Here is an 18,879-nt window from a genome sequence, read left to right as displayed (position 1 = left end):
TAGGCATTTCTTTGCATATCAATACTTCATGGATTGAGTGAGGTATTTTCAAATCAATTGGTCTTTAAAAAATATTCCTATTATATCATGTTAGCAATTGTTTCTCTTACATCCTTACAGAGCTACTTGTAATGGTGAAGCTTGCTGAAAAGCTGTGCCACTCAAGGACCAACCTATTCCCAGCCTGCATCTGGCTTGTAGAGCATGCCGACAATGTTTAATATAATGGGTCACATCTGTCAAGGAGAATTATAAATTGTACCTTCGATGCCCTGTAATTAGTAATCCTCAAATGGCTCCAGCTGCTATTTCCCTGAGCATTTGCTTAGGTAACATATTATAGGAAATATAACTCAGAACAAGAGTATTTATGTCCAAAGGACCCTGTGTAGTGAAATAGGAGGGTTTTCTTCTAATCTAAAAATGCCTCTTTTCTTGTTGTTCTCACCAAGTTTACCGGCAGGCCTTTCATCCAGAGACCAGTGTGGAATGTGCTTCAGCTTGTTGAGAAGAGATCTGGTTGTTGACTTTGTATCAGAGCAAAATTCACCCATGAATCGTGTGAAAAGTAAATACGTCTGTTTTCTCTGTGTTAGGATGATTTGAGAATGAATGTGAGTCTGTAACTGGAGACTTCACGCTGAGAAGCTGACCTTTTGCTTGCAAAGGATCTTTGCTATTTGGTTGTCTCATGGGTACCTCTGCAAATGCTGGCATGCTGGGTTGTTTGCAGATCAGAATCCATTAGTTACTAAGACCTAAGGTTCAGTATGGACAATGTAGGTTTTGAAAAAAATTATTTCATTATTTTGAGAGTCAGTACACTCTTTTCTGGACATATTTCAGTGAATTTCTAGTGAAAATTCATCATCTCATAAATGGCTATCTACTATGAGTGAACTAAAATAAGACCTTTACCTCATATATTCAATAGAAATTGCTAGATAATTGAACAATTAAAATGTGAAAATGAAACTATGAAATAACAAAAAGAAAATATATGCATTTATTGTATTTATGTATTCTTGTATAGCAACATCTTTCTAAGTAAAGGCATAAAATCTGGAAGGAAAGATTGAGTTAATGCTACAAAAACAAATATATTAAGTTCCTTTCGTAGCTTAAAAATTCATAATAAAAATTAAAGGAAAACAACAAATGGGAAAATGTTTGCAGCAGATTGTCTACTTGAGCAGTTCTTACAAGCTAATTTTGAAAAGATAAAAACATAAATGGGAAAACGGACAAAGGACATAAGAGTAATTCACAAAGAAACAAAATTGGCCAGTAAATAGTTGAAGAAATATTTACCTTCATTAGCAATCAAACAGATACAAACTAAATCTATCCATTACATTGGCAAATTTAAAAAATTGATAATACTTGAGTTGACAAAGGTTTGAGGAAACAACTTTTACATACTCAAGTTAGAATATAAATAGGTAAATCTCTCTATAGGGTAATATGACAATATGTATCTAAATCCACAAAATGTGCAATTTCACTTGTAGGAAGTTACCTTAAGGAAATAATTAGAGATGTGTATAATGCACTGACTATAAAAAATGTTCACTGCACCACTGTTTTTAATGGTGGAAAATTATAAAAAAAGATAGTAGGAGAGTTGCTAAATAAATTACATATGCTCATAGGTTGAGATATTATGTAGTTATATATAATCATATTGTAATAGAATATTTATTGACCTGGAAAAGTAACCACAATATGTGCTGGGTTTAAAAACATAAAAACAATTTGTACAATAGTAAATAGAGTAATATACCATATTTTAAAATACACACACACAGACACACATACGCACACATGCTAGAGAAAGAAAGAGATTGAGACACAGACATAGAGTTATAGACAAAGACATAAGACTAAAAGTCAATGCTCCAAAATAGTTATGTTGGGGTGATGAGATTACATGCATTTTTTCCTTTCCTTTTAGATGTATTACTTTTGAAATTAGAAATTGGAAATAATAAAGTTATCTATGAAAGGAGATAAATGCTATAAAAAGACACACTAGTGCAATCACAGAGAAGTATTGTCCATAACTAGCTTTCAGGGCAATGGGCCAAGATTGCCTTTGGAGTACCATGCCATTTTTGTCCATCCTTCTTTCTTTAAGTCATCTTGTCCTACAAACTTTCTGAGTTTTCAGTGTTTTCATTCACTCATGTATTCCTTCATCCACTCAACTGATATTTGTTGCATTTACCACCTGCCAGGCTCAGTATTTGTGCCTATCAGATGCTCCATTCTGTAAACATTTCTTATCTGCACTTATCAGTCTTGGGGTCTTTGCTCAGACCCTGTTAGGTGACTCATTAGGACATCTTTTTAACAAGTTCTGTGTTAAGTAGGTGATACTAATATGAAACTTGAACTTGAAGGAGAACCTTAAATGCCTTAACCCAAAGAGTGAGTAATATGAACATTGCAGGCAACTCTATATGGATATTCTTGCCAGATGATGGCACTTTCTTCTACTTTCTTTGTCCTGACCTTCTTCTTCCTTTGGCTTTCCTAATTCTTGTCTGATCTGCCTTCCAGAATTTACATCCTTCTCTTCCATGACCTGCCCTCTTGACTCTGGCTTCCATATTTGTTCTGATCCAAACATTTGCTCTAACTTTCTTCAGCACTGGCATACATTTCCCATCACTGCTGTAACAGATTCCCACAAACTTAGTGGCTTAAAACAATACAAATTTATTATCTTAGAATTCTGAAGGTCTGAAGTCCAAAAAAAGTTTCACTGGGCTAAAGTCAAGTTACTGGTAAGACTGCATTTTCTTTTGGAAGCTCTAGAAGAAAATCTGTTTCCTTGCCTTTTTCAGTTTCCAGAAACCACCTTCATTCCTTGACTCATGGTCCCTTCTTTCATCTTCAAAGCTAGCAACATTGCATCTATCTGATCATTGCTTTGTATTCACATCTCTCCCTGACCATAGCTAGAAAAGGTTATGCACTTTTAAGGATCTGTGGGTTGAATTTTGGCCCTCCAAAAGATATATCCACATCCCAATTATCAGAACATGTGAATATTACAGGATATTATTGTTTGGAAAAGGGTTCTTTGTAGATATAATTACAGATCTTGAAATTAAAAAATCATCCTGGATTATCTGGCTGTGCTCCAAACCTAATGACAAATGTCTTTATAAAAGAAAAGCAAAGAGAAATTTGAGGTAGAAAGAAGAGCAGAGGAGGCAGCAATGGGATCACAGAAGCAGATATTGGAGCAGCGCAGCTACAAATTAAGGAAAACCTGGAGCCACCGGAACTTGGAAAAGACAAGGAAGGAGTCTCCCCAGAGCTTCCAGAAGGAGTGGGTTCCTGCTGTTACCTTGATTTCATACTTCTAGCCACTAGAACTGTGAAAGAATAAATTGCTGTTGCTTTAAGCCACCCAGTTGGTGATAATTTGTTACAGTGTCCACAGGAACCTAATATAGGACCCACGCGACAACACAGAGTCCTTCAAGATAATCAAGGATAATCTCCTATTCTCAAAGCCTTAAACTTAATCACATCTGCAAAATCCCTTTTTCCATGTAAGGTAATATATTCACAGGTTCTAGGAGTTAGGACTTGGGCACTTTTAGGGGGCCATTATTCTGCCTACCACAGCACATAAATAGACTGTTCATCCCTAAAACCATTATTGCCCATGCCCTCCATGAACACAGCCACCTCTCAGGCTATTTTTTATATTTTGCTTCTATCCTTACTTAGTTGTCTAGGCTCTGTCTCCTGGGTGTTGATGTAGAATAATAGAAAACATATAAATGTGGAGTCAGGAAGACCTGTATTTAAATTCTACCTCTTTATTTATTCTCTGTGTATCCCTGGGCAAATTATTCAACTGTTACGACCTTGTTTCCTCATCCATAAAATGTGCTAGTCATACACACACCATAGAGCCATTGTGAGGATTAAAGGAGTTATCATGTATAATATGCTTAGCACATAGTAGGCATTCAATGAATGTTGCAGCTTTTTTTTGCTATTATTCTATAATCTATGAACTTGTGACAATGTGTAGTCTTGAGGTAGATGGTCTGGTAGAGGAGATGTTTTTGTATAGGGACTTTCTAATTTTCCTTCAAATCCCACTGTGGAGATAGCTTTCTAATCTGATCATACATAAGGTTTCCTTGATATCGTTGCATTTTATTTTGTATTGTGATTATATCTACACAGCACTAAAGTTCCAGGTTGAAAAGGGAAAAATCCTACCTAATTGGCTACTGGAATAACACAGCTATAATAACAAATAAACAAATGTGTATTGTGTACCAACAATGTGTTAAATGTTGTTGTAGTCACTAGGGAATGAGATTGACACAGTACTTGTGCACATGGAGTGGGAAAGACTGGCAAGTAACTAGGTGATTCTAATATGGTGTGATTGGTGTCATGATGAGCACAAACACAGGGACACATTGGGATGACATAGCAGGGAATAAAGGCTCCCTGGAGTAAGTAATGTCTAATTTAGGATCTGAAGGGTGAATAGAAGTTAGTTATGTAGACTCCCTCTCACCCTTTACAGGAAGTAAAGAGAGAAAAATAAAAATGAAAAAAATTTAAATAAATTTAATTGATTTAAATATTAATACTAGGAAAAATGTTGGGTATATAAAGATAGCCATCTTATTTATTCATTCATTTTAATTTTTAGATACAGTCATACTACTGTAATGAGAATAAATGGTCTGTTGATAGACTTCTTTCAGGTCACTTGGAGAAAAAGAGGGCTTTTATTACATTTTGCACACGTGACCCCAGAAGGCAGGCTGGTGGTTAGTAAACACATAAATTCTATACTGCAAATGCCCCTGAATATAAAGCTCTCATTTAGGGAAGAGGATGGATGTGTTGTGGTGTTGTGGTCACGGTATGATGTTGGGTAGGGGGTGGTGCCAAATGTTTGGAAGACATAGTTTATGGTTTCTAGGAATAATAATAGCAGCAAAAATATGTTGTGAATTTATTATGTGCCAGGTACTATTCTAAGCACTGTTTGCGCATTAACTCATTTAATCCTTTCAGTGATCTGTTAGGTGGGTAATACTATTATCCCTATTCTACAGATGGGAAAAGTGAGATGGAAGGTTAAAACATTGTCTAAAGTTAGACAGTCAGCAAGTGGCAGGGCTGGGATCCAAGTCAAGACAGTTTGACTTGAAAGCCTGTGCTCTTGGCCTGTATAGTAAGTACTACCCCTTTGGGGAAAGAGGAGTCTTGTGGAAATATAGATACAGAAATGACATATGAAAAAGGGAAAACAGAAGCAAATGTCAGCATGACCTATGGATATATATCCGTTAAGTGCCAAGAGACTAGTTGAATGAGTAGAGTCCCTGAACCTGGGGTTGCAGTGGGGTGGGGGCTACTTGGTTAGGAAGATTTATAGAAAAAGAAATCTTAAGCACTGTTTTGTTAAAAGAGGAATGTAGTTACAACTAATACTGGCTAACATTTTTTGAGTCCCTACTATATAGCACTAAGTGCTTTACATATCTAATCCCATAGTTGAAACAACCTATGAGGTAGGTATTACTATATTTCCATTTCCCAATGTAGAAATTGAGACACAGAGAAGTTAATTTGCCTCAAATTTCACAACTCAGAAGGGGAAAGCCAGGATATGGACCAAGGCAGTCTGACTCTTCCTTAAATATATTGAATTGCTCCGTAATCCTTCTGCCTTTCTCTTACATCAACAATTTTTCCCTCTTTGCTGAATTATTCCCATCAGCCTTCAAACATACTGTAATCACTTGCATTATTTTAAGAAGTCAATTTCTCTGTCCTCCTACAGCAAAAAATTCCTCAAAAGACTTGTCTCTATTTACCATTTCCATTTGCTCTCCTCTCATTCTTTCCTGATATCATTTCAGTCAGATTCTCTCCACTACCATTTCACTGAAAATGCTTTTGTCAAGGTCACAAATGGCCTCGTTGCTAATGCAAAGGTCAATTCTCAGTTCTCATCTTACTTAATCTTTTAACACTATTTTGTATAGCAGGTAATTCCCTTGCCTTCCAGGGCATCACACCTGGTTTTCTTCCTATCTCTCTGGCTGCTCCAGTTTCCTTCTGCTGGTTCTTCTTTATCTCCCCAACTTCTTGATGTCAGGGTCCTAGACTGCTTCTCACTTCTATCCACAATCACTCCCTCAGTGATATCATCCTGTCTTGTGGCTTTAAATACCATGTACATGCTGTTGAATCCAAATTTATATCTACAGTCCATATTTCTCTTCTAAACTCTATATTTGTATATCCAACTGCCTCGTTCTATCTCCTCTTGTATATCTAATAGGAATTTGAAACTTAATATGTCCAAACTGAACTGCTGATATTTTCCTCATAATCTGATCCTCTCATTGTTTGACCCATTTCAATGAACAGCCATTCATAAGAAACAAAAGAGGATAAAGGGGAAGAGAGGAAAAAATAAAACAAGACAAAACCAGAGAGGGACACAAACGATAAGAGACTCTTAATCATAGGAAAGAAACTGAGGGTTGCTGGAGGGGATGGCGTGTTGGGGGTGGGGGATGGGGTAACTGGGTGATAGACATTAAGGAAGGCATGTGATGTAATGAGCACTGGGTAATATATAAGACTGATGAATCACAGACCTGTACCTCTAAAACTAATAATACATTTTATGTTAATTAATTGAATTAAAAAACAAAAAACCAATAAAATGGCCATTCATTCTTCCAGTTGCTCAGTTCCTTGGCATCCTCCCTGATTCTTCCTTTTTTCTGATTTTCCCACCTCAGTCTAAAAGCCATCTTAATATTTTATCCTTCAATGTATAATTAGAATCTAATCAATTTTTACCATATTTACTGCAATCACCATGACATGTCCAGATTATTGCCATAGTCAATTAACTAGTCTTCCTGATTCTACCTTTAACCTTCTAACCCAGAACAGCCTGAGTGATCCTATTCAGACCTAACTCAGATCATGTTACTTTTCTTATCAAAACCCTCCAATGGCTCAACTCACTTTAAGCAAAAACTAATGTCTAAATAGAGGCCTATGGCTCTACCCCAATGGTTTGTAACCATTATTACACATTAGAATCACAGAAAAAAAAAATGAAAAAACAAGCAAAAACAATGTGCGGGCCCCACCCCCAAATAAACTGAAGTCGTACCTCCAGAGGGGATAATATGTGGTGTGGCCCAGGTATCTGCAGTTATTTTTTAAAGTTCCCCAACTGATAAGGAGTTAAAAATACACCTGTTATCAATTTAATAAGCACTTAATTCAGAATGAATCACAGCCCTTCCTGAGTGGAGTAAGCTTGGAAGAGACACAGATCCTAGTCACACACGTCTTTGTGGTGGTAGTATAGGGTAATGGCAAGAATTATCTCCACGATATCCCATATCCCCCAGTTAAAGGTGTCAGGAGAAGTTACTGAACAGAAACAAGCCTAAAAGGAAGCAAAGAGGGCTGATTATAATTGTTTAGAGCACAGAGAATGAATGGGCAGGTCAGGATCTTCTGGCAATATTAAAATTCCAACGAAGTTGCACATACTTGTTGCATTGCCAAGACTTGAAGGCTTCAATAAGCCTGGCTCTGTTGTATACATACATATAATGAAAATGAAAAAGAATACTGTTAAGGGAAGCAGTGGAAGACCTATAACCTTGGCCAGGAAATGGTGGATCTCTTTCATATGAGTCATACATCCCTCGAAAACCTCCAACTTCTTAGAATTCCTAATAAAAACTTTAAATATCCCAGCAACAACTTTCAAACACCACAGTTTTCATTAAAACTGCTTCATACCCAATTCTGCTTTATAGCATGGTTCCAATGTAATTATAGCTACTGCATTGATTAGGTCAGAGAATCTATGTGGATTTCTAACTAGATCCAAGTAAGGGCTTTTTCAGGACCCAGAAACTTATTGTCCCTTTAAAGTGGTAGTTTAAAAAAAGAAAGAAACCTGGAATTTGAATTTATGGCAATAACAGAAAAATTGTAGGTACTTTTGATGAAGGAGTTTAAAGTGAATGTAACACCACATATATTGACTTCATAATTCAGTGCACATCCAGATTTATTGATTAGAGAAGGACTGACTCAAGCTAAGATTGATTTGATAGAAATCACAGCCTGCTTATTTATCATGTGGAGAAAATTTACACATCTACCTAGACATAGGAGTATTACTTTATTGACTCTGAATTAAGTCTTGGCTGAATGTCAAGTTTTCACCTGCAGCCTGTGGACCCCTTTCAGGACAATATTTGTTTGCATTTGAGCAGGGAACTATGAAAAGAACATTCTTTTTTTTTTTTTTAGTTTAAATGCCCAGAAGTACTTTGAAAAATCAAAATATGGTAAAATATCATTAACTGACATACATGGTGATACAAAGAGTGTTGGCTGAATGACGTTTTCTTTCATACTATTTATAAAGAAATGAAGAATAATGTTAACAATAAGACAAAATTTCAAAAACTATAGAAATATTCATAAATAAATACTAGCATACCAATTAGAAGTCTCTACTTAAAAAGATTGGTTGTTAAAGCAATAGTCTAAGAATAACCATTCAAAGGCAGTCTCCTAAGGAACTCTATTTAAAAGTATTTTGTTAGGTTAACAGTACCTTGGCTAACATAGAGGAAACACTTAGAATATATCAGGATCATGCTGTATACATTCATCAGAGATCCTTTAAAACCTTTTCAAGAACTCTATTAAGTAAGTATTGTATATTCCCATTTTATATTTGAAAAAACAACTGACATTCAGAGAGGCTAAGTGACTTGCCAGAGATCCCACAACTGGTACATGGAGCTGGGATTAAAACTGACACTTCCTGACTCCAGAGTCTATGTTCTTAATGACTATATCCTACTACCCCTTGCTTGAAAGCCAAAAAAACCTTTATGTTAAAATAATATGCAATTCCAATATTTTCTTAATTGTGAATGGACTCACCCAAATGTTTTGAATCATAGGAATTTTACCCTAAATCTGATGGTTTTCCAATTTGGGGGTGGTTCTTGAGTAAATTATTTCTCCCTTACAGTGAGGAAGAGGCAGGGGGAATAGGGGAGAGAAGGAGCAGATCAAAAGTATTAACGGAAAATTCTAATTTTTGTGTCCTTCAGCATTTAATCACTCAGGGCACTGGCTTCTAACTACACACCAAGTGGTATATTTTGGAAGACAAGGGGTTAATCCAGTTTGTTACTGGTTATTTCCCTTCAGCAAAACAACTGTATTGGAAGGGAAATAGCTGCTCATAAGTGTTAGGGCCTTATTACCGTTCAAATGCCCTTTTAATATTCTTTATGCTGGCAAAGGTACATTATAAATGAAATACAGGGGAGGAATAATTCAAACTCTTAGGATGGTGGCATTTTGTAAACCTTGAAGCCATAGTACAAATCTTTCTCAAACCTCTGGAAATCTGTCTTGATAGCATAGAGTAGGTGGGAAGGGGCTTGCAAATCCTTTCCAACCTGACAGTTCACAAACTTGTTTTCTGGTTCCTCAGCAGTGACAGATTCTTGGTATATTTTTCACTTCAGAAGCTAAGGACTTTTGCTAGAATATGTTGGTCCAAGTAGCCAAGCTTTAATGCTAAATTCTGGGCAGGGGAGACAAAGGAAAGAGGAAAATGAATTATATGTCAGGCTTCTTCTGGTGTTTTTGTATGAAAAGTATTTGTTGATAAGCATGGTTTAGGAGTTCCTGTGCCTTTAGACATAATATCCTCTGCAAATTCTCAACATGTATCTTGCTTGCCGTTTGTACAAATCCATTTGCTCCATTCAGTCAACCTTTTCTTAAACTTTTCTCTTCAAGGAGGTCTATCTTTATACAATTTGAGGTGACAACCTGTCTGCCCCAAATATTGCTCTTACCATCTTCCTAGTAAGCCTGAAATTTCCACCATAATGTTTCATTTATTTGATTAATTTTCCACTTATTAAATCCATCCATCCATCCATCCATCCATCAAATCTATCAAAAAATACATATTGTCTGCTCTGTGCTTGGCACTTGGCTAGGTTCTGGTAATTCATTGGTGATTAAAGCAGACATCATTTCTGCGCTTGAGTGCACAGCCTATTGGGAGAGGAAAACAATAAATAAGTAAAGGAATGAAGTAATTCATTTCAAATTGCTCTAAATTGCTATGATGAATATGAATGCAGCAGGGAACAATGATAGAAGATACCTGGAACGGAACTACTTGGTGTGCTCAGGTGTCAGTTCAGTTGAGAAATAAGACATTCTCTAGAGGGAACTTCATTTAAAATATAAATACATTCTGTAGCAGGGTTAATGCACTAAACTCACTAGAATGGTCACATTAATAGAGGCTAGAACTCTGAGGGTGTGGGTCTCAGAACAGGTAAGTTTCTTTTGGTGGTGTATCAGTCAGGAAGAGGAGAAGAAGACTACTGAACCCCTTACATATGCTTAGCTTTGTACCAGGTGCTATTGCTTATTTATTTTTTATTTTTAAAAATTTTATTTATTTTTTTATGAAAGAGAGAGAACACACACAAGTGGGGGGGTGGGCAGAGAGAGAGAGAGAGACAAGCAGACTCCCCTCTGAGCAGGGAGCGGGACAGGGCTAGATCCCAGGACTCTGAGATTATGACCTGAACTAGAGGTTCAGGAGCTCAGAGGCTTACCGCCTGAGCCACCCAGGCACCCCCAGGTGCTATTGCTTAAAAGGTAGTTCTCTTTTCATTTGAATTGCAATAATAAGAGGTGGATAGCAAATTGATTCTAGGGATGGGAAAATAGGTTCTGAGAGGTTAGTCACAAGGTTAGTTGTTAGCAGAGCTTAGTAATAGGAAAGCTGGGGTGTTTGGGGGGGGGGAATTGGGTAAAATCTCAGGCTAAAGAAAAACAGAAGCAAAAAAAAAAAAAGGAAAAACAGATATGGTGTCATTGACCAAAAATGAATTAAAACGCTTGGTCCTGTCTTTAAATTGCTTACAATCCACCCAGAGAAAGATGACAAGCTCTTGAGAAAGGACAGGAAAATGTAATAAGCAAAACTGTTAGTCAAGTCCAAACTGCGTGTTATTCCTGAGGAAGATAAACAAGGGGTATAAATGGGAGAAGTCAAGATAGTTTGAAAAGGCTATTGGGAGGAGGTTGTCAAAGCTAGCTAAAATGGAGACTTCCTTTAAATATAGTGCTTGCTTCCCTTTGCTTAGATATAGTGGTTTTAGATTTCAAGCAAGTTAGGTACAAAACAATGATTACCGAACTGTCTGTAAGGTCAACAGACACATTAAAATCATTGAGTTATGAATCACTGAAGTCTATACGGGTCCAAACAACATCCCAGCTGTGGGTACTATTTCAGGTCAAAATACGTAATACAAATTGTTGTACCCAGCTCCACTTCCCATCACTAAAATGTGACAGTGATTAAATGCAAAATGCAAATATTACAGTATGTAAGTACAAATTTAAAACAATAATGGCCTCTTGTCAGACAATATGGAAAGCCGAAGTTGCATGGAATTTGTTATTATACTTGCAAATGCAGCAATATTTACAATGGGTTGACACAGTGCTGCATAACCCAGTAAAGGCAAGAGAAGGACTATGGAAAGCAGGGCTAGAAAATTGTGAGCACAGAACACTGCCTTTAAGGAATCACAAAGGAAGGCATGAAAAGGGAGGAATAGTTTCAAGGTCAGTATTTCTTGAACATTTCTGAATCAAGATAAAGGCCAAATTATAAAGTCATTGAAGTTTGTTTCTAGACTAACATCCCCAATCTCAACTCTAAATTCTTAATTTTCTTACACTTTTTTTGAGCTCTCATTATTCTAATTGGGGCCAGAAACTATGTCTCTGTCTTGTTTACCACTGTATCTCTAGCATTTAACAGTGTCTGGCACATAGTGGGTGCTCAATAAATATTTGGTATCTGAATGAATAGTTGTCCTCATAGCTGCCTTGAAATCTGTCATGGCTTTTCTACCGTACTGAGGAAACGCCTCTAGGCTCTCTGCATCTCTCCATGCTCAATGATTTTCACTAAAACCTCCTTATTTTATATTTTATTCCCTCAGGGACTCTCAAAAGAGAAATTTTAACCAATAAGATTAATAGTTTCAGGTACTACATTAATCCAGTTTCAACCAGAAAAAAGGAAACCACTCTCAGTGGTTGAAACAGAGGGAATTACATGCAGAGAACTGGTTACACAGATGATGGAGTATTTATAAGGGCAGTCTTATCTCCCAGATTAAGAATATGTTGAAAGCAGTCTCTTAAACACAATTCTGTTTTGAGCTCACATGATCTAAGGGTTGGAAAGAATCTTACACTTCATTCAACTCAAACTCATCAGATGGCTGTTGTGTCACAGATGTCTCTATTGCCCTATTGCAATAGCTCTTCTTTCTCCTTAGGTACAGAATGCTACTTTTCAGATGGACACCTTTCTATTCAGAATAAAATATTCTATTTTCCTACATTCCTTGCAGCTAGCCGAGGCCATGAGACTTTTAGACAGTGATATGTAAGCAAAAGTTCCATGTGGGACTTTCAGGAAGGCTTCTAAAAGGGAGTGGGCACACTTAAGAGGTGTCTCTTTTTGTTTTTCTGAATTTCTTCCTTCTTCAGACCTACGCTGAGAATATGATGGTTCGAACTTCAAGAGACTATGAGGAATTCTTGATGGTAGAAGACAACTGACAAGATGATAAAACAGAAGGATAGGAACATAGGTCTGTGATGACACCGTGGAGTTAACCCTGCAGCTTTGGACTGCCTACTTCCAAAGGTCTTTCACATGGAAAAGAAATATACTCCTATATTATTTTCAGCCATGTCTTTTTTCTGACTTCTTTGCTTTCTTCCTGTTATATACAACTGAATATAACCCAAACTGATCCAGCTGTAGTGTTTAATTGCATCTGGGACAAGTGGTCATTTAATTTGGACTTGGATACTTCCAGTGTGGGGAACTTACTGATATTTGAGGTGGTCTATCCATCTTGGGACAGCTATTACTAACAGAAACTTTTTTTATTGAGTACAAATTAATATTAATGTAGAGTCCACCTATAGGTCCTAGAATGGCTTTGGGGGTCACAACTTTCTTGTCCTTTTTTCACGTGTCAGATATTTGAAGAAGTGTTCATGTTCCTCTGACTTGGCTCATCTCCAGGCTAAATATCTCCAATTCTTTCAACTAACCCTCACAAGACATGGTTTTTTCATTTCAATAAACTTAACCTAGCTTTATGTATATGTTCACTCTATAAATGCTTATGGAATAGAGCTCCAAGCTGTAAGATTCAGCTGTGGTGCCTACAATCCTATTTATTTAGTAGATTCAAATGAAATTATTTTATTTTTTTAAAGATTTTGTTTATTTATTTGACAGAGTACAAGCAGGGGGGAGTGGCAGGCAGAGGGAGAAGCAGGCTCCCTGCTGAGCAGGGAGCTGGATGTGAAGCTGGATCCCAGGACTCTGGGATTATGACCTGAGCTGAGGGCAAACGCTTAACTGACTGAACCACCTAGGCACCCCGATTCAAATGAATTTTTTTAAAAAATACTTTTTACTCACTCTACACCAGATTAATAGCCTGCAGTTTACATAATGGACCTCACTGTTTTGGGTGGGTTAAAATCTGGGTTAAAACAAACACGATCATTTAAACCTACACTGTATTATAGTCAGTGTGTGCAGCAAAAGACAACGTTTTAATTCATTATTAACCACACTGTACACAAACCAGCTTCTCCTTTTGCATACTAAAAGGTAACATTCCCAGAGTCATTAGTTGTTGCTTAATCTGCTTAAACAAAGCTCCCCTCCTAAATGTTTTCTGTGCAAGTAGCCAATTCAGACCCCTGGGCTCGCATCTCCAGGACTGTCTGCTTAACACTTGTCAATCACTTCTAATGGAAACCTACTCTAGTAGACACTCAGAAACCATGCTCTATATACATTAAAATAACTGTACAGAATTTCAAAATGTGTGTCTAAGAGTTATGCTTCCCCCTCCACCACCCCACTAAAACAACACTGGCAAAAGGCATGGACTCCTACCTGTCAAATTCAGGAAACTAATATTTTTTCCTCATTTTAGCTGACACCTCTGTGGTATTCAACACTGTTGACTAATACATTTTCAAAATTCTCTTCTCTTGGTTACCGACACCACACCCCTACTGGTTCTTCTCTATGTCCATTCCTTAGTCTCTGTTGGGTCTTCTTCTTCTGATCACCTCTTAATTGTTGCTGCTCTCTAGAACCCTGACCAAAGCCCTCTGCGCTCCTCACTTTATACTTTTCCCGTGGGCAATCCCATATTCTTCTGTAGTATCAGTGTAGACTGCTGACTTTTATGTCTGTATCTCTAGTTCTGACCTCTCTGTTTTAAGCTCCAAACCAATATTTTCAACTGACACAGCAGCAGCATTATCTTGGTGACTCACAGGAACTATAAAGCATATATCCTCAACACTCATCACCTTCCCCTCCAACTCAGATACTCAAGCAAATATCTGAGAATAAGGTGCTTTCTTACTTTTCTATAGTTATTCCTCTCAACAACCATGTCATGTATTATTATCCCTGTTTAGATATGTGAAAACTAAGGCTCAGAGTAGTTAAGCAGTATATGCAGAAATCCCTCAGCTACTACATGGCAGATTCTAATGCATTTCAGTCTGACTCTGGAACTGGAACTCCTAACAACTATGTTAAATTCCCCTTACTAGCAGATTCTGTTATAGGATATTTTATCTTCATATTGAAAATTAGAGTGCAGGACTCTGAAGGAAGGGAACACTTAGGAGAAAAGGTTATTGTGGTGATTAGGTTAGGAGGGAAGGTGAGTTCCTGAGTTACCCTGGTAGAAGCAGAAGCTCAAGTTCAGAGAGAAAAAGGCAGTAGAGGGGAAAAGTGAATAGAGCCAGGGCAGCAGGGCAGGAGCAGCCTAGGTCAAAATTGTCTTCCTTTAAGGTATTGTGATGAGACAATTGACCTTCCTGAGTTTCAGTCCTGCCTGCAGGTAAATGGCTTCCAGGTAGGAAAGGGAAAACATTTTGGTAATCCCAAACTTGATTCCCATATAACTTGTACGGAAATCAAAGGGGTCTATTGACTGATACACATGACTGGTAAACATGATAAATAGTTGCAGAATCTAATAAATGGCAATTATTTTGAAACAGAACCAAAGGTACAGTTTTTGTAGCAAATTCAGCCATAAAAATTATAAACAAATTGAGAGAGTAAAATAATTATTCTTAAAATACTTTTTTCAACTTATTTTGGTTAAGCATCTTTTTATTGCTGTCATTTTTATTCTCTCCTCCCCAGTTTTCTTTAACCATTTTTGTCTTTAGGCTTTCAACTGAGCATTCCTTTGAGGAATGGAACTCATGTTCAGTACACGAAAAGCATTGGGACAACAAATTTCTTTAATTTCTCAATATTCTATCAGTATCTGTTGCTTGACCAAATTGATGTATTCCAACAATGTTGACTCTAAGACAAATCCTATTTTAATGTTGACTCACATTAGAATACTGGAGATGTTCCCATGTGCACTTCTTCCCTCTTGCCAAATGGAATGCGTTACAAATACCGAGTTATATGTTAAGAAGAATTTCTTATTCCCATGATTATTTGCAAGGGGGGGCTTTTGTTTGGGGGCTCTCTTCTGCCATAGGTCTACTGTTTCCTTCATCCTTCTTCAGGAAAAAGATTTATCCTAAGCCTGGGTGACTTCCTAAGCATACATCTTCACTTTTTCTATGGATCTAAACAGTATCTAGAAAGTATAGGTGTGATGCTATATCTCACCACTGAGTACTATGTTTTAACACAAGGTATTCCAGCATGAAAATTCTTCATGTAACATTCTTAGATACTTCAAAAAGGAAATTAAATAACCTTTTAAGAAATCAATTATCCAAATTAGAATTCAGGTAAAGTGAATTTATTTAAAACAAGATATCATTTTAGTTAAAGCTCAGGTTTCTATCACCTCCTTCTTAACAACATTGTTGAAATGCTTTCATGTGGTTTATGGTTTCATTTATAAAAAGTTAGAAAAAAGCCAAATACTTAATCCTTAATTGCTACTGATTTATTGTTGAGATGACTGGGGCCATACGGTCTTTATAAACTGATAAAAGTTCAAACAGAATTTTTTTTGTGTGTTTCAGTTTTTAAATGTCGTGTTTGTTATCCTCAGACAAGCTACACAACCTCTGGTTTGTTACATTTAAAATAATAATTTATTATTATCCTATTTCCTTATAATATTGTTAAAAAACAGAATTAAATTGAGTAAATTTGAAGATCTAATTGACTTTATCAAATGGTTCATGAATCAGGCAGTATCCCATCTAGCAAGTAGATCCTCTAAGGAGTCAGTACAGAAATAGCAGGTTTTTATAGAATGGAGGGTGGGACAAGGAAGTTATTAGCAAAACAGAGGAAAGGATTTTCAGGCAGGGTCACTTTCCCTTGGAGGGGAAAGGGAGAGGGTTTTATCATGCAGATTACATGATCTTCTTTTGGGGGATGGAGAGTGCTGATTATGGCACTGTGCTGACCAGAAAGTTTCTGACTAACCTGTTAAGACTATATTTCTGGGGGAGATTGAAATTGCAATGAGACTAGGTATTAAATCCTGGTTTAGCAATTTGGCATAGCATAAGTGCTCCATCTTGAGCCTGTGTGTGTTTTTTAAACAGTATTATGTGAATTTATGGATTAATGATCAGAAAATCTTTTGAGATTCATGGATGAATCTGGCTTCTTAAAGGTGTCTCACAGGCACTCAACTAGTTTATGATATAACTAGTTTATGCATTCTGAATGCATTCATATCCTTTCTCTGAATTATTTTTTCCCTTTTTCATGTTTTTATAAGAATTTAAGACCATCCAGATTGAGTCATATCAGTATTCCCTATAGCCTAAGATTCTATGTTCAATTGTGGCAGTAAGAGAAATTTTGTGGGGAATGGATATGTTTGCTTTTCATGACAACAATCTTAAAAGTTTAGGAACACTCCCTAAAAATTCTAACTATTCCCCAATTCATTAACGGTTTGTCATGCATAAATGTACCTTAACATCATTATTAAGTATTTTATATTTGGACCACTGTGTTTTTCTACATGTTGATAAACAACTAATTTGACTAATCTTTACCCATTGAATTGCCTGATTTATTGACAGAATAAGTTGGATGTTTTGGTATTTTATCGATGCAGCCAAAGGCACACATGATAAACAAACTGAATAGGGAAAACAGTTGTGACAGTTAGGCCTGAAGGTACTGTCAAGACTCCTGGAATTCAAGATCCCTTTTCAGGGAAACCAAAAAGCATGACAGGACCAATTGTCAGATCAGGCTAGCATCAAATACCAGTAACCATAGAAAAATGTAGGAACTGATAGCAGACCTGGGTCAGGACCTAAGTACCAGGTAGTATCAAACATATATGTGAGTATAAGTGACCTCTCTGACTGTTTTTCGTTTGTTTGTTTGTTTTCCAAATTTCTACTTTATTTTATTTTTTTAATAATATTTATTTTGTTATATTAGTCACCATACAGTACATCCCCAGTTCTTGATGCAATGTTCCATGATTCATTACTTGCATATAACACCCAGTGCACCATGCAATACGTGCCCTCCTTAATACCCATCACCGGCCTATCCCAATCCCCCACCCCGCTCCCCTCTGAAGCCCGCAGTTTGTTTCTCAGAGTCCATAGTCTCTCATGCTTCATTCCCCCTTCTGATTACCCCCCCCTTTCTTTATCCCTTTCTTCCCCTACCGATCTTCCTATTTCTTATGTTCCATAAATGAGTGAAATGATATGTCTTATCACATGTAAACTGGATGGTCATTTAATTTCAAGATAAAAGTTAAGATAGGAAACTTCTATGGTCTGGGCCATATGCTTCCAGATGATTTAGTTAGACAAAATCACTCATTTAAATTGGGTGAAGAGGGAAGAAGGGGATATTTATAGAAGTGTAGAATCCCAAACTAGCAAAGAAATGGGACTGATCTAATCCTTATTGACCAGACTTTACCTGGAGTATTAGATTCCTTTTGGAAGCCATCCTTTAAAGAGATATGATCAGACCAGTGTCCTTTCAGAAGAGGATGTACTCCCCATGAAGGGACTCCAAGCCACAACATAGAGTAACCCAAGGTTTTAATTAGGAGTGAAAAAAATGTTTAGGGAGGGCTGCTTTATCTACAAGGGATTAAATTTGTTCTGTGTGGCTACTTATGACAAATTGAAGAGCAGATTTCAGTTCAATATCAACCGGAGGCTGTCTTAACAAGAAAGGGAAGACTTGATAGTGTTTCTTATTATTATTGGTCTTCAGGTACATAGATGGAAGGCAGGAAGATGGAGGGCAGGAAGAGAAGTGCACGAATGCTTGGATCAAGTGAGTTTTTGGTAGAGTACTGGATCTGTATGACTAGTTAAAAAAATGAAAAAAAAATTGAAGTACCAATACAAGTCTCCAACTTTTAATTTTTTTAACCAAGTGAGGCCTGAGAAGGTTTGGGGGATAACGTATTTTGGCAATGGATAACACTTTTATTCTCTTCTTGAGTGAAACCCACTGGAAATTGCAGCCAGCCTGCCTGGGTCTGAATATAGCCTGTGCCACTTATCAGGTGAATGACTTTAGGAAAAACCCTTTAATTTTTTTGTGCCTCAGTTTCCTCATCTGTAAAGTGGAGTAATAATACCTACCTCAAGTATAAAGCATATGAACAGTGCCTTTTTCATAGTAAGTATTCCATAAGTGTTATCTATTGG

General features: G+C 36.9%; 1 protein-coding gene across 4 annotated transcripts in view; it reads left to right on the top strand.

The window, feature by feature from the left end:
- Nucleotides 1-18,879, top strand: part of SMARCA1 (SWI/SNF related, matrix associated, actin dependent regulator of chromatin, subfamily a, member 1) — a 1,457,411-nt gene that overhangs the window by 327,630 nt on the left and 1,110,902 nt on the right. The window contains exon 25 of one of the 4 annotated variants that reach the window (XM_057314262.1): nucleotides 12,676-12,835. The exons of the other annotated variants lie outside the window; for them this stretch is intronic. Coding sequence (XP_057170245.1) covers nucleotides 12,676-12,747 — 72 coding nt within the window. The 3' untranslated portion in view covers nucleotides 12,748-12,835. The remainder of the gene's footprint in view (nucleotides 1-12,675; nucleotides 12,836-18,879) is intronic. 4 annotated transcript variants of the gene reach the window in all.

The sequence above is a fragment of the Ursus arctos genome, chromosome X (assembly GCF_023065955.2).
Source record: "Ursus arctos isolate Adak ecotype North America chromosome X, UrsArc2.0, whole genome shotgun sequence".
Lineage (NCBI taxonomy): Eukaryota > Metazoa > Chordata > Mammalia > Carnivora > Ursidae > Ursus > Ursus arctos.
The sequence above is the reverse complement of the archived record's forward strand: the minus strand, read 5'-3'. Positions and strand labels throughout refer to the sequence as shown.